This window comes from Cynocephalus volans, chromosome X, assembly GCF_027409185.1.
Source record: "Cynocephalus volans isolate mCynVol1 chromosome X, mCynVol1.pri, whole genome shotgun sequence".
Taxonomy (NCBI): Eukaryota; Metazoa; Chordata; class Mammalia; order Dermoptera; family Cynocephalidae; genus Cynocephalus; species Cynocephalus volans.
In genome coordinates, this window is record NC_084478.1 from 2,396,456 (window position 1) to 2,417,500 (window position 21,045).

The 21,045-nt window shown below is 43.1% G+C and overlaps 1 protein-coding gene across 1 annotated transcript in view; it reads right to left on the reverse strand.

The window, feature by feature from the left end:
* Positions 1 to 443: 443 nt before the first annotated feature.
* The window catches only part of ARSD (arylsulfatase D), a 34,756-nt gene continuing 14,154 nt past the window's right edge, over positions 444 to 21,045 (reverse strand). The window contains exons 5-10 of the mRNA XM_063083305.1: positions 17,600 to 18,023; positions 16,500 to 16,636; positions 15,369 to 15,503; positions 13,111 to 13,273; positions 4,277 to 4,395; positions 444 to 2,887 (exon numbers count right to left, since the gene is read on the reverse strand). Of these exons, the coding sequence (XP_062939375.1) occupies positions 2,511 to 2,887; positions 4,277 to 4,395; positions 13,111 to 13,273; positions 15,369 to 15,503; positions 16,500 to 16,636; positions 17,600 to 18,023 (1,355 nt within the window). The 3' untranslated portion in view covers positions 444 to 2,510. The remainder of the gene's footprint in view (positions 2,888 to 4,276; positions 4,396 to 13,110; positions 13,274 to 15,368; positions 15,504 to 16,499; positions 16,637 to 17,599; positions 18,024 to 21,045) is intronic.

The window sequence follows — 21,045 nt, forward strand, 5'->3', positions numbered from 1 at the left end:
AAAGGATCCTTTCTCCTTCCTGCTGCCTGGAATGTCTATGTGCTGTCCGGAGCTGCGGCAGCTGTCTTGACACCATGAGGCCAAGTCTCCATGCTAATGACAGACCAGAAAGCTGGAAAGAGCCTGGAGTGCTGGGCTGCTTCCCTCTGAGCCTCCTATTACCTAAGAAAGAACACACCCTTCTCCTGTTTAAGGTGTTTTTATTCTCAGTCTCCTTCACTTGTCTCTATAACAAGGGCTTGTGACAATGATTTAGGTTTTCCAAAAGTCGAGCATTTGGGTTGTTTAGTCTTCTCCCCATGAGCAAGGAAGAGCAAAACCTGGTCAGGTGCTTCAAAGCTGGGGCGAGGAGGTGGGAGGAGGATTTGGGATGGGGAATACGTACAAACACATGAAACCATGTAGTGAAAATCTATGAGATTTTATTCAGAGCTTCTGTTCCATCGTTGGCGTAAAGATGCATTTGATTCCCCAGAAATCCCACCATCCTATCTGTGGAGTGGTCCACAGAACCAGCCAGATGCAACTTAATTGCCTCAACTATCCAGACCAGCGGCTTAGGTTTAGGTTGACTTAAATCCCTTTTACGTTCACTTTTAAAGATCAAATAAGGGGCGAGGAAAAGCCTCCACAACTCTGGCGAGGCACGTCGGGACCCTCTTAGCAAGTCCTAAGGAACCGATGATATATACTTGTGTCTTTCTTATAGGGAAGCTTTAAGAGATCAAAATCCACAGCAGTTTTTATCGAACACCACGGAATTCTTAGAATGTGATCGGTTTGAACGTTTCAAGTGAGAGATTTGTTTTAAGGGGTTTGTTCAACACCATGCCGAGCAGAATAAAAGATGAGACAGCTTTTAGTGACCCTCCCCCCAGCCCGCACACTCCATGGATGCTTCTATTTTACTGTTTGAAGGTTGTGCTTGGTCCTGTTTATGCTCCGGGTCTTTCTCCAGCTGTCTCTCTTGCCTCAGATTCCTTCTGGCTTCAAGTTTTCAGCCAACAAATGTCCCTTTAGGATTTGGGCATGGAGAGCTGGGGGAGAAAGGGTCCACCTGCCCTTTCTGAGCTGGCAGGGCTGCCTCAGTTCTCCCCAAGACCCTCACCCCTGCAGGCAGTCCCTGCTATTCCTCTCTCTGGATTCCAGAAGCCTCCATGCCTACGTGTGGTGATGACTTCCTACCTTCCCATCCCAGGTCCCTGCAATGCCAATCTCGTTGGTACGTGGTAGTGAATGATCCCTTCCCTAGATGCACCATAGTCTCCCCTTTGACTACCCCCCAATAGTGGACTCAGAGACAGTGCAATATCCACCAGGATGGGGAGCTGGGGGCAGGGGCTCCCAGCTGTGGGGTGAGTTAGGGTTACACCTGCATTACTGAGCCACCAGGGTGGGTGTGAGGATGAGACACAGCAAGATTTATTTAAATAACACACTGGTCAAATATGAGGTATTTGAAGAATGCCTGTGGCCTTCCTCGTGTATGGTTGGTCCTTTGTCTGAGGTTAACTCCTTCCATCCAGACATTTCTGCTCATTTTCCAGGAAGAAAGCACTGGCTGTAAGATGTGCTTGAAAGCTGAACAAGATAAAGTCACTTAAATTAGCCAAAAAAGTGGTGCATCTGAAACCTTAGACAACTTAATCTCTTTCCTTCCTGCTGACCGGCATAATCCTGATTTCATTCTGGGCAGCAAGGTGCCCACCCGAAAGGACTGCATGTCTCAATTTCCAGTTGTTTCTATGGATGACTGTGGGAAGCAGAACTTGTGGGTTGGGGCTTCCAAATAATCTCCCTTCACAGGGACTGACTTAGGGGTGATGAATGACCTTTTGCTCTTGCCCTTCCTGCTGCCTGGAATGTCAATATGAGGTCTGGAGCTGTGGCAGCCATTATGACACCATGAGGCAAACTCTTCATGCTCATGAGAATAAAGTAGGGAGTTGCAAAGAGCCTGGAGCCCTGGGATGCTTCCATCTGAGCTTCCTGTTACCTGGCAGAGAATGCACCCTTGCCTTGATTAAGGCCTTCTGATTCTCATTATCTGTTAACAGCAGCACAAAGCAATTCCTAACTGATGCACTACAGACACATAAAAGTGACCCTAATGTGTGGGAAAGGAGTCAAACTCTTGAGATCAAGGACTTGTCACCCCAAGAGCAGGAGACAGAGCCACTTTAACTTTCCTCTGTTATCTGAAAAACAGTAGTTGTGGGTACCTTTGCCTGTCATTTTGTGAGGCTGTTCTTGTAGGTGATGAAATCTCAAGTGTGCTTTAAGATCAATGAGTAAGAAAATCAGGCATCTGTCATATGATACCCCCAAGCTTTGAAAAGGAGGAGGAAGGGACATTATTGGGTGTCTACTAGGAGGTCCTCATTCCACTGATAGAAAAACTGAGACCCACTCACCATCCAGGGCATGCTCCTCACAAGAAGGAAACAGAAGTCAATATCAACGTTGGAGAGTTTTTCTTTCAATCCAGTCATGCTCTCTTGGGTCCTCCCTTACAGTCCTGGCCTATCTGGGGACCTGCTCCTGTCCTCATGGCATGAGCAAAACGGGAAGTGTCCACAGCATGGCTGCAGCCATGGCTTCCACAGGATGTTGCTCCCAGAAAACTGCTGGGGCACAGGACTCAGGGTCTGCCGGTGCTCTGCCACAGCCTCGTCCACCCTTGCGATCACTGTGTGGTACAGAGGTTCAGATGCAGGAGACAGGGGTCGTGCTTCAGCAGGGTCCAAGGAGAGGTCAAAGAGCAAAGGAGGGCTGTGATGGGTCACACCCTCCCCGGAGCACGGGCAGACACCTCGGCTGTAGCAGGCCCCTGCTCCCTCGGGGTGGAACTGTGGTGTCGTGTAATGGACCTTCCAGACTCTTCCACCTGGATGCAAACAATAAAGTAGTCAGAGCAGCAGAAATCTGCTCAGGTGTGGACATATGACCCAAGTGTGAACACCTGACCCTGGTGTGGGTAGCTGCCCCAGGTCTCATTACTGTGGAATCAGCACCAACATCTCATGTTAGATATAAAGTGGAGAGAAGGATACAAGGCTGTTTAGGCAATTACAACCTCCATGTTGCCAAATCAGAGCATGCATGTGTGTGTGCATGTGCATGTGTGTGTGTGCCCCAGGCAGAGAGTCAAGCGACTCATTCCAAAGTGTTCCATGGGGCTACTTTAGGGCATTAGGATCATCGATGCTATTAATTCCTTCTTACACTTTTCCCCTCTGTTTTCATTGTTCAACAACCCTGTATTCCTTTTATACACAGAAACAAGTATAATATTTCAAATAGCCTGGTTGGCAAAGGTTTTGCTATGTGCACAGGATGTCCACTTGGAGAAATCAGATGAGCAAGCCAATCAGAAGACGGCACAGTGTGGACCCAATGTAGTCCTTCCCTATAAACGTGGTCAAATGCCAGCTGTCACCCTCTTTGAGATATCAGACTGATTGTTCTCAGCTTGCAAGAGAAGAATTTGCTCTGTGACAGGGAATTTTCTGTGCCAATTTGGCCGGATCATGGTACCCAGATATGTGATGGAACACGAGTCTAGGTATAGCTGTGAAGGTCCTTTTTAGAAGAGATGAATAGTTAAATCAGCAGACTCTGAGTAAAGCAGATGACCCTCCATAATGTGGGTGGGCCTCGTCTAATCAGTTGAAGGCCTTAAGAAAAAAAGACTGAGGTCGCCCAAGGAAGAGGGAATTCTTCCTTCAGAAGACAGCATAGAAAACCTGCCTGTTTGCAGACTTCAGATGCAGGAGCGCAGCATCACATCCTGCCAGAATTTACAGGCTGCCTGCACGCCCTGCAAACTTCAGGCTTCTCAGCACACAACTGCATGAAACAATTCCTTAAAATCCGTCTACCTGTCTATATCTGTGAATATGTCTATCTGTCTGTCTATCTGTATCTATCTACCATCTACCCATCCATCTTTATCTATCTACCTATCCATCCATCTATCCATCTATCCACCTAATCTATCAATCTTCTATCTCTATTATCATCTGTCAATCATCTGTCTATTCTATCTACCTACCTACCTATTTATCCATCATCTATGTATTATTATCTACCTACCTACCATCTGTCTACCTATCTTCTATCTATGTATCTACCTATGTATCTATCAGGTATCTATGTATCTATTATGCGTCTATCCATCCATCCATCCGTTACACACACATCCTCTTGACTCTGTTTCCCTGGACAACCCTGTCTAACACAAGCCTGGTCTACAGCGGGGAAAGCATGTACTCACTGTCCTGGTACCAGCGTGCTGCGTGCAAATACTCCCCACAGTAATGAAACAGGAACTCGTGTGCCGAGTGCTTAGCAGCTCCTTGCAGCAAGGGAATCAGGCTGCGGCCGTCAATCACCCTGATTCGGCAGAGAAACCACAGGACAGAGTCAGACCAAGCCTCCCACAGAGAATTTTGTCTCTGGGAATAAAACCCCAAGACTGCAAGTGTGCGCCACGGATAGCAAATGCAGCAGAGATGAGCCATCTCCTCAATCACTGCTTAGACTGCAAGTTGCTTGGCAAGGTGCATGTTGTTATATTTTAAGACATGAAGTCAGTAAGTTTGGGGTTGTTTGTTACATGGTACTACCTAACTAGTATGCACAAGTGCACACATGCACATACACACACACACACACACACACACACACACACACACACACGCACACCATTGTGACCTCAGGTGTCCGCATAAAGTCTTCTTAAATAACGGCTGGACTTCCCACATCCCTAGATGGAGCATTCTCACTTTTTAATCGTTAAGAGATTCCAAGACACATTGTCAGTGTGTACAGAAGACTGGACTCTTCTCGTAAAAAATTTTTTATGTTAACTTTTAAAAGTCCTCAATCTGGAGTTTTCAAGATGGCGGCGGCTGTGGCGGCTGGTGCGGAGTAGCTGAGGTGGAAAAGGTGGCCACTGGGCCTCAGGCAGCCGGGAAACTTGTGGACCTTTCTCTGGCCATCTCTTAAGGGAGGACTGCTGCTGCTGGCCGGTCGTGGGGGCTCAACGCCACTTTGCCCCCGGCAGGAGAGGCTGCCTCATTTATAGGCAACAGCTTTGAAGTGTGGAGCAGGAAAAGAACTGATTCTTAGCTGCAAAAGTGAGTCTTGAAACAGGGAACACGGCGCCAGGGCTGCTGTGGATGCAGCCAGGATCCCGGAGGCTGGGGCCGCACTGAAGGCGGCCAGCTGCCCTATCCAGGATTCGAGGTTTCAGGCCGGCATTAAAGAAGACTCCTGGGAGCGCCCGAGTGGCGCCGCGACTGAACAGCCCGAGGCGGCAGCGCCGAGAACACGGAAGGCAACAAACCAGAGACAGAGCGAGCGCCCGACCTGGCACAGCACTGTGAGTGATCCCTGGCACAGCTCTGTTCGGGGGGTGGATGCCCATGCGGCTCCTGCCTGCACCACCAGGCCACTCACTGCCCCGGTGCTGCCTCCATTTTCCCAGGTGCGGGCAGCTCCGCCCTGCTCGGCCATCACTGAGCCCATTTGCTTGGCCTGGCGCGGGGCTTTCCGGACCCTGCGGGCCGACCTCCTCTCCCACTCCCTCCACGGTTCTCTGGCAGGGCTGGGGGTGTGGGGCGTCCCGACCAGTTTTGGGAGGGCTAGGAAGTACGGGCGGGCCGACTGTCACTCCACCACACCCTGGACTCCGGCCCCGGTAAACTTCCTGTTACTGGGAGGCAGATACCATCTCTGCGACCACCAGTTTGGAAAAAAGCCTAATGAATTTCTGGTTGGGAATAGTGTGGTAGGAGAGTTCCCAGGTCCGCTTGAACCTGCCGGAGAGCAGGCTGCAGGCGGGCACTAGACTCGGTTTATACCGGGGGGATACAAAGGTGAACAAGACCCGAGAAAGATCTACACAGTACTACAAAGGCACCCAGAGAGACTGGTCGTCTGTGCCTAGCAGAAACCTGGTAGACTTCCTGGGCGAGGCGGTGCTGAGCAGGGTCTTGAAGGCCCAGCTGATAGACGAGGGGTGCAGAAGACACGCCCCAGCCCAGCACAGTGTGCACAGAGGGGGGAGACGTGCGGCCAGGGAGGCGGAGACTCGACAGAAACCACACACCCTGTGGGGTCGCCACTGCACAATCCAACAGCCTGGGCCAGAGCACATGGAACAGGGAGAAGTCCAGCATGGGAAGTGAAAGCTCAACAGAGATCACACACCCTGTGGTACGTGATCCACCAGCCCAGCAGAGTCCAAGCTGACCAGAAAGGTGGATCTCCGGAGAAGCCCAAGACCCGAGGCAACCACACACACAAGACACTAGAGGCCAACTGAGCAGTCACGGCGGGAGCCATACCAAATTGGCAACCACAGCAACATCCTAGTTAGTCATTAGTCTTAAACCGGTGGACTGTGAAACCCCCTGCCACAATGAATAAACACCAAAAAAAAGACACCAGAAATACAAAAAATCAAGAAAGTACACCACCAAAAGTTAATAAATCTCATACTCTAGATCCTATAGAACAAGAAGCCCTTGAAATAACTGACAAGGAATTTCGAGTGATAATTCTAAGGAAACTGAATGAGATACAAGAAAACTCAGCTAGACATCATGATGAAATGAGGAAAAGTATACAGGATCTGAAAGAGGAAATATACAAGGAAATCAATGTCCTGAAAAAAAATGTAGCAGAACTTGCTGAACTGAAGAAGTTATTCAGCGAAATAAAAAACACAACGGAGAGTTTAACCAGCAGGCTTGTCGAAGTTGAAGAGAGAACCTCTGAACTTGAAGATGGGCTGTTTGAAATAACACAAGCAGACAAAAAGAAAGAAAAAAGAATCAAGGACATGGAAGAAAATCTGAGAGAGATATCAGACAACCTCAAGCGCTCAAATATCCGAGTCATGGGTATTCCAGAAGGGGAGGAAAATGGAGATTCCATTGAAAACATATTCAGCAAAATAGTGGCAGAAAACTTCCCAGGTATAGGAAAAATCACAGATCTTCAGATCCAGGAAGCTCAACGATCTCCAAACGTATTCAACCCAAAAAGGCCTTCTCCAAGACATGTCATAGTCAAATTGGCAAAACTCAGAGACAAAGAGAGAATCTTAAAAGCTGCAAGAGAGAAGCATCAAATCACCTATAAGGGAGCCCCAATCAGGTTAACATCAGACTTTTCATCACAAACCCTAAAAGCTAGAAAGGAATGGGATGATATTTTCAAAATACTAAAAGACAAAGATTGCCAGCCAAGAATACTCTACCCTGCAAGGCTATCCTTCCGAAATGAGGGGCAAATAGTATATTTCTCAGACAAACAAAAACTGCGGGAGTTCACTACCACAAGACCACCCTTACAAGAAATCCTCAAGGGAGTACTGGGTTTGGTTCCTGAAAAATAACTACCACTGCCATAAAAACCTAAGAAAAATCTAAACCCGCTAGTACAATAAAAATGGCATTCATGAAGAGAAAACAAGCTAACAAAAACACTATCTACAACCTAAGGAACCAACAAACAAAGAAACCAAACAGTAAATCAGAAAGCAAGGAACAAAAGACACCTAAGACAACCAAACAACCAATAAAATGCTAAGAATAAATCAACACCTTTCAATAACAACTCTTAATGTTAAAGGCTTAAATTCCCCAATTAAAAGACACAGACTGGCTGACTGGATCAAAAAGCAGGACCCAACTATATGCTGCCTACAAGAGACCCACCTCACCCATAAAGATTCACACAGACTAAGAGTGAAAGGATGGAAAAAGATTTACCATGCAAACAGAAAAGAAAAACGAGCTGGAGTGGCTATTCTTATATCTGACAAAATAGACTTTAAACTAAAAACCATAAAAAGAGACAATGAGGGACACTACTTAATGATAAAAGGACTGATCCATCAAGAAGACATAACAATCATAAATATGTACGCACCCAATGTTGGAGCAGCCAGATTTATAAAACAAACTCTATTAGACCTAAAGAAGGAAATAGACACTAATACCATAATAGCAGGGGACCTGAACACTCCACTGTCAATATTAGACAGATCATCTAGGCAAAGAATCAGTAGAGAAACACAAGATCTAAACAAGACTCTAGACCAATTGGAATTGGCAGATATCTACAGAACATTCCACCCAACAACCTCAGAATATTCATTCTTCTCATCAGCACATGGATCATTCTCCAAGATAGATCACATATTAGGTCACAAATCAAGTCTCAATAAATTCAAAAAAATTGGAATTATCCCATGTATCTTCTCAGACCACAATGGATTAAAACTAGAAATTAATAACAAACAAAACTCTGGAAACTATACAAACACATGGAAATTAAACAGCATTCTACTTAATGACATATGGGTCCAAGAAGAAATCAAGCAGGAAATCAAAAAGTTTATTGAAACTAATGAAAATAATGATACATCATACCAAAACCTGTGGGATACTGCAAAAGCAGTATTGAGGGGAAAATTTATTGCATTAAATGCTCACTTCAGAAGAATGGAAAGATGGCAAGTGAACAACCTAACACTTCACCTTAAAGAACTAGAAAAACAAGAACAATCCAATCCTAAAGTTAGCAGACGGAAAGAAATCATTAAGATCAGAGCAGAACTGAATGAAATTGAAAACCAAAAAACAATTCAAAAGATCAACGAATCAAAAAGTTGGTTTTTTGAAAAGATAAATAAAATTGACAAACCATTAGCATGGCTAACAAAAAAAAGAAGAGAGAAGACTCAAATAACAAAAATTAGAAATGAAAAAGGCGATATTACAACTGATTCATCTGAAATACAAGGAATCATTCGAGACTACTATAAACAACTATATGCCAACAAATTTGAAAATCTGGAGGAAATGGATAAATTTCTGGACACACACAAGCTCCCAAAACTGAACCGTGAAGACGTAGAAAATTTGAACAGACCAATAACAATAAAGGAGATTGAAGCTGTTATCAGAAGGCTCCCAACAAAGAAAAGCCCAGGACCTGATGGATTCACAGCAGAATTTTACCAAACATTCAAAGAGGAATTGACACCGATTCTTTACAAACTATTCCAAAAGATTGAAACGGACGCAAATCTCCCAAACTCATTCTATGAAGCAAACATCATCCTGATACCAAAACCAGGTAAAGATATAACCAAAAAGGAAAACTACAGGCCGATATCCTTGATGAATATAGATGCAAAAATCCTCACTAAATTACTAGCAAACAGAATACAGCAACACATACGAAAAATTATTCATCACGATCAAGTGGGATTCATCCCAGGGATGCAAGGTTGGTTCAACATACGCAAATCAATAAATGTGATACACCATATTAATAAACTCAAACACCAGGACCATATGATCATCTCTATAGATGCTGAAAAAGCATTTGATAAAGTTCAGCACTCATTCATGACAAAGACCCTCTATAAGTTAGGTATAGAGGGAAAGTATCTCAACATAATTAAAGCCATATATGCCAAACCCACTGCCAATATCATCCTGAATGGGGAAAAGCTGAAAGCTTTTCCTTTAAGAACAGGCACTAGACAAGGATGCCCACTCTCACCACTCCTATTCAACATAGTGTTGGAAGTACTAGCCAGAGCAATCAGAGAAGAGAAGGAAATAAAGGGCATCCAGATTGGAAAAGATGAAGTCAAACTGTCCCTGTTTGCAGATGACATGATCCTATATATCGAACAGCCTAAAACCTCTACAAAAAAACTGTTGGAATTGATAAATGATTTCAGCACAGTAGCAGGATACAAAATCAACACACAAAAATCAGTAGCATTTCTTTTCTCCAATAGTGAACATGCAGAAGGAGAAATCAAGAAAGCCTGCCCATTTACAATAGCCACCAAAAAAATAAAATACTTAGGAATTGAGTTAACCAAGGAGGTGAAAAATCTCTATAATGAGAACTACAAACCACTGCTGAGAGAAATTAGAGAGGAGACAAGAAGATGGAAAGATATTCCATGCTCTTGGATTGGAAGAATCAACATAGTGAAAATGTCCATACTACCCAAAGTGATATACAAATTCAATGCAATCCCCATCAAAATTCCAAAGACATTTTTCTCAGAAATGGAAAAAACTATTCAGACATTTATATGGAACAATAAAAGACCACGAATAGCCAAAGCCATGCTCAGCAAAAAAAATAAAGCTGGAGGCATAACACTACCTGACTTTAAGCTATACTACAAAGCTATAATAACCAAAACAGTATGGTACTGGCATAAAAACAGACACACTGACCAATGGAATAGAATAGAGAATCCAGAAATCAACCCACACACTTACTGCCATCTGATCTTTGACAAAGGCACCAAGCCTATTCACTGGGGAAGGGACTGCCTCTTCAGCAAGTGGTGCTGGGATAACTGGATATCCATATGCAGGAGAATGAAACTAGATCCATACCTCTCACCGTATACTAAAATCAACTCAAAATGGATTAAGGATTTAAATATACACCCTGAGACAATAAAACTTCTTAAAGAAAACATAGGGGAAACACTTCAGGAAATAGGACTGGGCACAGACTTCATGAATACGACCCCAAAAGCACGGGCAACCAAAGGAAAAATAAACAAATGGGATTATATCAAACTAAAAAGCTTCTGCACAGCAAAAGAAACAATTAAAAGAGTTAAAAGACAACCAACAGAGTGGGAGAAAATATTTGCAAAATATACATCTGACAAAGGATTAATATCCAGAATATATAAGGAACTCAAACAACTTTACAAGAAGAAAACAAGCAACCCAATTAAAAAATGGGCAAAAGAGCTAAGTAGGCATTTCTCTAAGGAAGATATCCAAATGGCCAACAGACATATGAAAAAATGCTCAACATCACTCAGCATCCGGGAAATGCAAATCAAAACCACATTGAGATACCATCTAACCCCAGTTAGGATGGCTAAAATCCAAAAGACTCTGAACGATAAATGCTGGCGAGGCTGCGGAGAAAAAGGAACTCTCATACATTGTTGGTGGGACTGCAAAATGGTGCAGCCTCTATGGAAAATGGTATGGAGGTTCCTTAAACAATTGCAAATAGATCTACCATACGACCCAGCCATCCCACTGTTGGGAATATACCCAGAGGAATGGAAATCATCAAGTCGAAGGTATACCTGTTCCCCAATGTTCATCGCAGCACTCTTTACAATAGCCAAGAGTTGGAACCAGCCCAAATGCCCATCATCAGATGAGTGGATACGGAAAATGTGGTACATCTACACAATGGAATACTACTCAGCTATAAAAACGAATGAAATACTGCCATTTGCAACAACATGGATGGACCTCGAGAGAATTATATTAAGTGAAACAAGTCAGGCACAGAAAGAGAAATACCACATGTTCTCACTTATTGGTGGAAGCTAAAAATTAATATATAAATTCACACACACACATACACACATACACACACAAACCGGGGGGGGGGGGGGATGAAGATATAACAACCAGAATTATTTGAAGTTGATACAACAAACAAACAGAAAGGACATGGTTGGGGGGGAGGGGGGGAGGGAGAAGGGAGGGAGGTTTTGGTGATGGGGAGCATTAATCAGCTACAATGTATATCGACAAAATAAAATTAAAAAAAAAATAAATAAATAACAAGATTTGCAGTATGCAATTAGTAGACTGTGGCCAAACTTTCAATAAAATAAAGACAACTTCCCTCTCTTTCAAAAAAAAAAATAAAAAAATAAAAAATAAAAATAAAAAAAATAAATAAAAGTCCTCAATCTGAATTTAATGCAGAAATACAGTAGCTTTCCTTCAAATGGTGAAATGCTTTTGGCCTGTTTTATGTTTTTTTCATTTTATGTTTTATTGTATTTTTTTATGTTTTTTAATGTCTTATTTTATGTTTTGTTATATGTTTTATGTTTTTTTAAAAAATGTTTTCTTTTTATTGAAACACAATTGATTGTACACATCTGTGGGGTACAGAGTTGAATATCAATACCTTTGTGCAAGGTGTGACGATCGAATCTTCATCATTACAAAATGTAACCATTACATTTCATCTGCTAACTTGACCACACTATGGTGCCCAGTTGTTTTGTCTTACATTCATCTAGACGTCTCTGTGAAGGTCTTTTGTGGAAGCAATGAGCATCTGCAATCGGTGGACTTTAAGTGAAACAGATGACCCTTCACCACGTGGGTGGGCTGCATCTAATCAGTTGAAGGTGTTAAAAGCGAGGACTGAGGTTTCCTGGGTAAGACAGGAGTCTGCCTCTAGACTGTAACGTAGAAACTCTGCCTGAGATTCCAGCCTGCTGGCCTGCTGCAAGGATTCTGAGTTTGCCAGCTCTCACAATTACCTAAGTGAATGCCTTAAAATAAATGTCTTTGTAAGTATGTGTGTGCATACATGCAAAGATAAAAATGTCTTTATATATGTCTATTTAGGTGCGTATGTATATAGACACAGACATACAAATAGATAGATTTATGCCGTGACACACACTTACATCCTATTGGTTTGTCCTTTGGAGAATCTGGATAACAAACTGATATAACATGATGCTCTTTGGGGATGAGAAGTCAGAGACAGGGTATCTCACAAGATCATCCTCTCTACAGGATAATTTTTTATTTTAAATGGAGCAAAATCAAATCATTACCAAAATATTTACCTGTGTCCTTTTTCTCTTGTATTAAGTTGGCTTTTTCACACTGTGCTGATACTGAGGTGATAAATTATCTTTAAATCATATTCTCATAGCGTCACCAGCAAACTGGCAGACTTGTAATTCAGGAAATGACAGAAAATTGTTTTTAAGTGGATCACATTTTAAAGGTTTACTCTTCCCCTTGATACTTGGAGGTAACAAAATTTTACCAATCATAAAATATATAAGTAGTGGGAGCAAATATTTTATTTAAATCCTATGTTTTACTGGGTATGATCATCTTCCACTAGGCTGGTCCCTAAATTAGAGGAAGTGACTATTTTTAAAAAGTTCTGATGTTCTGTTCTCTCCCTCTGTAAATGTGAAAAATGGAAAGGAGAGCTCTCAGGAGTCAGGGGGCAGGTGGTCTTCTCCCCACATACCTGTCCTGGGGCACCTGGCCGCCCCCCAACTGGACCACAGTAGGGAAAACATCCATGAGGCTGGTGGGCTCATCGATCACCCGGCCAGCTGGCAGCACCCCGGGCCACCGGAATATCCCCGGCACGCGGATCCCACCTTCCCAGCCTCCCATGCCTTTGCCACCTGCAAATAAGAGACATCATTAAGATTCTCCAAGAAAGTGTGCAATCTGTCCACATTTCTGGTGCATCTGCATGTAACAGGTGTGTGTCTGTAGACACCCACATGCACATATGCCTGTATTTCCCAGAAATGACCACAGCAATGTTTTCAGAATCGTGTCACTCCCCCAACCTCTTGAATTTCAGTGGCTCTTCGTGGATGCCTCAGCAAACGGGATGCACGGCTTCCTCTGTTTCTCTCTCTCTGTCTTCAGATGCTGGGTCACTAAGCCTATTGTGCTAACCCAGATAACATGAACACACACACACTTATACCAACACGCACACACATACACACACACGTACGCACCATCTGGAAACATGTGAATCATTCACACACAGGGAAATAAAACCACACTGACTAGAATATCCCTTATTCCCAAAGAGGATTGTGTTGTATCCCATCCATGCCATTGACGGTAAGGAAATTATATAAGGATATTATATAAGGAAATTGAAAGCCCAACAGAAGAGGGAAGCGTGAAAGTTATTGTTAGAGACAAAGGATCTGCATTCGGTGTAAAAACATAGCACACAATAGATCATGAAAAGGATACTCATTGCTACGGGTAGAGTGTGTGTCCCCTCTAAAGCTCATATTGCAACCTAATCCCTAACATGATATTTGAAAGATGGGGCCTTTAAGAGGTGATTGGATCATGAGGCCGGCACCCTCGTCAATGGGTTAATCCATGCATGGGGTAATGGGTTGATGGTTTCACAGGTTGTCATGAGTGCAGACTGGTGTGTCTATAAGGGAGCATGTGAAAGCACCTTGCCATTTTCACCATGTGACACCCTGGTCATCACAAGACTCTGTAGAGAGTCCCCACCAAGAAGGTCCTCACTGGAGGTGGTCCTGGATCCCAGACTTGCCAGCCTCCAAAACTGCATGAAATAAATTTTGTTTCTTATAGATTATCCAGTTTTGGGTATTCTGTTATGAGCAACAGAACATGGTCTAAGACACACACTTACAGCTCGAGAGCTGAAACCAGAAGTCAGAGGTCGCCTGGTTCAACTTCAGCTGGGAACGCAAGCTTCATGGTAACTCAGTTTTTCCCCATTCTGTGAAAGGCTGCAAAAGCCCTTTGAGTATTGCTTTGGGGAGCACAAATAAATTTTAGTGAGTGGGAGAATTCACAAGTGTGGCATTTGTGACTATTAAGGATTGATTGTAAAAGACTTTTAGAAAACAGCACTATGAAGGTATTATCCTCTGAAGTTGACATGGTATCGTAATTCCCCTTTTATCCATGGAGGATGTGTTCCAAGACCCCCAATGGATGCCTGAAACCATGAGGGGTACCGAACCCTGTATACATATGAGGGTACTTCAAAAAGTTCATGAAAAAACGGAATTGAAAGGTAACACAAAAATAAAAACAAAAATGAAAGGTAATACGCATCTTTCCTTAAACTTTTTGAATGCCCCTTGTACTGCGCCCAACGATCAGTGTAACGACTGAGACGGCTCCTGAGTGATGAATGCACAGGTGGTGTAGACAGCTTAGATACGCCAGACAAAGGGGTGATTCACACGCCCTGGGAACCCAGCGGGAGAGTGCAAAATGTCATGACGCTACTCAGAATGGCATGCAATTTAAAACATATGAATTGTTTATTTCTGGACTTTTCCACGGAATATTTTCAGAGAGCACTTGTCTGCGGGTAAGTGAAACCATGGAGAGTAAAACTGCAGATAAGGTGAGGCTACTCGAGGCTGGAACAAAGAAACACATAAACCTGGTATTACAGTCACTCTGTGTTTCCTTTTATTTAGAATAATGTTTAGCTTAATTTTGTCTTAATTATTTATTTGTACATCTCTCTGCTGGTAAAACGCAAACCCTTTAAGGGGAGGAGATGTGCCCTTTAATCTCTATCATTGTCGTCTAGGTAGAACTTGGTCTAGAGCAGGTGCTCAAATATTCTCTTTGAAATGACCACTTTTTTTTTTTTTTTTTTTACCTCTGCTTGTTCTGGAAACTTCACTGGTGGGAGACATTTGGTTAATCAAATACCGGTCTTTTTACCCCAATGGCCATTGATCTTACCTCTGTATATTCCATTCCACCCTCCCAACTGGCTGCTCTCATCTCTCGCCTCCAAGTGTCCTCCATGGTCAGAGGTGAAATACGTGAGGGTCGTGTTCTTCAGGCCCCTTTCTTCAATAGCGTTGAGAATTTCGCCTTTGCAGAAAATGGAGGGTTTCAGGACAAAGTGTGCAAAACTTCCACCGGCCCATCCGCTTTCACTTTTCTAAGTCAGCTCTTGCCAGAAAGTCATAAAACTGGACCACCACCGCTAGGAGACCATTGTTATGAACGTCATCACAAAGCATTACAATGTAGCTAATCATTGCAATCCTACAGGGCTGCTTGATAACGCCAATACAAAACAAACAAACAAACAAAAAACCAGAATAAAGATATAAAGCCTAGGTCACCAACGGGGTATTTTAAGCATCATCCGTCTGTGCATGTCACAGGCCCATAATAAGGGCATGGGACTGGGGACATGGAAATAAACAGTAAAGAGAGGCCCCTGTCCATATGAGAGGCTCAAGACTTAGCAGCATCTACGGGTGCTGGTATATCAGCGGGTCCATGGATTAGCCACCTGCAAACCAAGCAATCGCTTTATTCATGCAAAATGCCAGTTCTTTAAAGCAGTGAAAGTCAAGATTCCCAATCCCATGGGTGTTTGCAGCTCTGAAAACATGGATTTGTAAAACTTCTACGTGGGGTCTGTTTGGCCCAACATCTCATATGCTTGTCTCGGGAGATGCTGTCAGATTCTACAAAGATTCCAGCGTCTACGCTTTTTTTAAAAAAAGTCTACAACCTCACTGGTTCTCTTTGGGGTTTCTCGAAGTCCGCGGGAGGAAAGCAGTTTTGCTGCCAGGTCCTGAAAGTGAATGTTACTGCCTCAGTTTCTGGAATTTCTAAGGATGATGCTAAATGATCGGCTTTGTAGAAGGATGATTTTGTGCAAAATTAAACGAAGTTGTTGGAAGTACTGAAGCAGTTAAATGAATCACACGGGAGGGTTTTCTTTCTCCCCCATGCTTTTTATTTTCTGTTATTCTTCATTGTGACCTGGTTCATTGTACGGTGGCCAGTCTGTTACCCTACACTGAACACTGAGGCCCAAAGCGGATGCAGCCCTGCCCTGCCTTGACTTACCTATGAGCCAGTCCATCTCCTCCACGTTGTCACCATATAAGCCGTGCTGACTTTTCCCAAGAAACGCTTTCGTGGTAGGGAGTGGAATGTGCACGTGTAACAGGGAGACAAACAGGAGAAATGGCCCGTGCTTATTTCTGAAAGAAGAAGGCCACCCTTAGGATGTACGGGATGCCATCACATCTGCCTGAGTGCTAAGTGGCACATCACATGATGTCAGCACACAGGGTCCAGTGTGGAAACCAATCCAATATGAGAAGGTGGGATTCTTCAAACCCGTCATCTCCTAGGGTGGCATTATGAGATCCCAAAGATTCTACTCAGATGCTCTGAGAAGTCATCTGCTCTGTTCAAATGTGATTGTCTTATTACCTGCTGTGAGTCCAATGTGCTCCCCAAAAGTCCTTGTGTTGGAAACTTGAACTCCATTGTTAAGAAGGTGGGAAATCTGATTATGGTATTATTTGAAAGGTGTGGCCTTTGAGAGGTGATGAGATTGTGAGGACTGTGCTCTTGTGAACGGATTGATCTATCCATGGAGTCATGGGTGTGGTTCAGATGGCTTTGTAAGGACACTGAGTGAGCAGGTCAGCTCTCTCTTGCTCAGCCCACTCTCACCATGTGACACCCTGTATCACTGCAGAGAGTCACCACCAAAGAAGGCCCTCACCAGATGTGTTCCCTGGACTTCGGACTTCCCAGCCTCTGCAACTGTAAAAAATAAATTCTATTTCTTTATAAATTACCCAGTTTCAGGCATTCTGTTTTAAGCAAGATAAATAGATTAATACAGTAAAGCAACTACATTGCAACAAAACAGGTAATTGGTCACAGCTGGTGCTGGTTGTAGAGAATAAGTACATATACCCCAGCTCCACCATTAGGACTATATTCTAGAGCACAGAGCTTAGCTCTCGCTTGCACAGCCCATTCTTGCCATGGGATACCCTGAGATGCTGTACAAGACCTTCACCAGATGCATTCCCTGGACTTTGGACTTCCTAGGCTCTAAACCATAAGAAATAAATTTCATTTCTTCATAAATTACCCAGTTTCACGTATTCTGTTATAAGCAACAGAAAACAGACCAAATAGATTACCTCTCAATATAGGAAACAGCTTCCTTTAGCACAAGATGTGCTGTTTTTTCCAGATCCATGGGCTGCTCCGTGACTACATGGTTTCTCATCAGGATGCAATTCCAGCGTCGCACAAACCCGAAGCTGGCATACCAAGAGACGAAAAACAGGAAGCCAAGACAGGCCACACCTGTGACTGCTTTCCAGGAAACGGAGATGAAACCACAGGTCTTGGCAGTCACTACGGTGAGAATCCCCAAGACCATTATCTGGGTATAATGCCAGAGCTTTGCTCTGGTCGCTGCATCCACTTCGGGGGGTCTGTCCGGGTCACAGTCATTTACAAGTGTGAATGGCATGCCGAAAAAGTAGTCAAACCCGTGGTTGAGTGGGTGGTGGCAGTGATCGGCACGGGATGCACAGTTTACACCCTGGTGCCATTTTCCTACAGTAAAAGCAGAAAGTGAAACAAAAACATGCATTGGAGGCACCTTGTCTGACACAAATAACCTCAGGATGGTTTGGGTGTCGGAATGAAAAGGAAAATCAGCAAACGGCAGGATATGAACTAGGACAGGCAATGGAAGTATTTGATACTGGTGTTTAAATGGATACATTCTGCTCCATGAAGACTAATAAATGCTTCAATGTTATGATTGATATGAAATCATGAAAAGGTCGACGTTCTCTGGAATGTCTGTCCTGCAAACTTACAACCCTAGACCACCCTGCTACTAAATAACTTATAAAATATCATTTACCATTTTTTAAAAAATTAAGACAACAAATTACCATAAAACTTCAAGTAAGTACTTGAGAAGATTTTGAATCTTTGCAACACAAACATCTGGCAAAGGCTTGAGGTAATGGACATGCTAATTACCCTGATGTGATCATTACACACTGTATAAATGTACCCAAATATCACACCATACTCCATAAATATATACAATTATAATGGGTCAATAAAGAAAAAATAAATTTAAAAGAGAAAAAATAGAGGGAAACAGAGTAGAATAGAGGTTACCAGAGGTAGGGAAAGAGACAGGGGAAGGTTAGTGGACTGATACAAAGTTCCAAAGTTACAGATACACAGGAAAAATATGTTCTGGTGCCCTAGTGTGACAATAGCTAATAATATTGTATTGTATGTGTCAAGACAGACAGAAAAGGTGTGACAATAGCTAATGATATTGCATTGTATGTTTCAAGACAGCCAGAAAAGGTGTGACAATAGCTAATGATATTGCATTGTATGTTTCAAGACAGCCAGAAAAGGTATGACAATAGCTAATAATATTGTGCTGTATGTTTCAAGACAGCCAGAAAAGGTGTGACAATAGCTAATGATATTGCATTGTATGTTTCAAGACAGCCAGAAAAGGTGTGACAATAGCTAATAATATTGTACTGTAGGTTTCAAGACAGCCAGAAAAGGTGTGACAATAGCTAATGATGTTGCATTGTATGTTTCAAGACAGCCAGAAAAGGTGTGACAATAGCTAATAATATTGCATTGTATGTTTCAAGACAGCCAGAAGAGAGGATCTTAAATGTTATAACCACAAAGAAATAATAAATGTGTAGGTGATTGATATGCTAACTATTCTGATTAGATCATGATACAATATATATGTGTACTGAAACAATGGACTGTACCCCCAAAACATGTACAGTGAAAAAAAATAATAAATTTTAAAAAAGAAGAAAAAAAATTTTTTTTTTTAAAAGTGGTTAGTAAAATAAAAGAATAAAGTGGCAGGAAGTTAGAAAAGTGGGAATTATATTTGTGCCCTGTTAGCCAGCCACAACCATCACCAAGTGGGGAGTGGCAGTCCCCTCTGAACAGAATGGTGGCTTTGAGTGTGGGAACAGCCCAGTGAGGAATCAGGCATGCTACCCACAGACCCGACCCCAGCCCTGCCTTAACTGCTGGGTTGGGGCAGGCGACCTTATCTGCACCTGCAGGTTGAGCAAGGAACAAAAGAGGTAACCACAGAGCACCTGGCACACAAGACTGGAAACAATCTCATCCCTACTTCCTCCCTGTGTAGACAAGAGTTAATGCTGCAGACCTGAGACAGATCCCCTTAGAAAGACCAGCTTGCAGTGCTGCCCCCTGGCTGGTGTCTGAGATCTAGGTTTCCAGAGGATTCACACCATTCCCCAAATAACAAGGATGACTCCCTGTGCCTAAATGATTTGCAAAAACACAGTGGTTTATGTGGAACACCAGCTTGCTTCTGGGAACCTGGAAGTTTGGTGGGTGTCACTCAGCCCATGCAGAGGGTGTCACTCAGCCCATGCAGCAGGTGCCCATGTGACAAGCTCCCTATAGAAACTCTGGATGCTCAGTCTCCCTCACACGTCACACACGCTGTCAAAACTCAGACCGCAAAGGGGCATACAAGACTTTTAGGGTAATGGGAATATTCTGTTCTGATTATAGTGAAGGTTACAAAATTGTATAATTGCCAAAATCCATCAAACCAAACACTTTAAAGGGGGAATGTTATTTAACATTCATTAGAGCTCAATGCTGCTTAGGAAAAAAACAAAACAAACAAACAAACAAACAAAAAAACCCAGAACCTGGGTAATGAGATAATTGTGATGCTACTAAAGGAACCTTGGAACAAGAACTCCCCCCCAATATACAAACAGTAGGTCATAGTCTTTCCAGAGTGTGCATTGCATCCAACCCACATTCTATTCTTTTATGTAAAATGTTTATATCTCTTAATTTTGTATAAAGCTTCAAGATCTCGTCCCATGTTCCAACCAGATTGCTGTAACCAAGCCTCTCTTGCACACACACTGTGAAAGCTCCCCTGCGTGGGTGTGTGGGAGCATGTGAGCATGTGTGTATTAAATTTCAAGCGTCACTAACTTTCAAGAAGCACTTGCAGCGTATGATATCAGCATGTCAGACCACATGGAGTTAAAGTCCCGGATCTAAGTCCTGTTAGTCTAGCTGAGGACGTGTCAACTCAGAAAAATACCTGGGGTGAGAAATAGACATCCAGATCCAGGAAGCCCCAAGGACTTGTTGAACCTGTTGAGAAATGTTGTCCCACACAATAAAGGCCTATGACAAGCCCTCATCATGCTCAACAATGGGAAGTTGAAGGCTTTTACTCTAAGATCAGGAACTAGATGAAAACGCCCACTCTAGTCCCTTCTGTTCAACACAGTACTGGAAGACCCAGTCAGAGCCAGCCAGAGTCAATCAATCAATCAATCAATCAATCAATCATCAATCAATAAATGCCAAAGGGGAAAAGAAGAAAAAAACTGTCTCTATTTGATGATGATACCATCTTACATACAGACAATCCTAAAGGCTCCATCAAAAAACTTACAACTGATAAACAAATCCAGTAAACCTGCAGGATACAAAATCAACATACAAAAATCGGTGGCATTTCTGTATACTAACAACAAGCTATTTGAAAAAGAACTGAAGA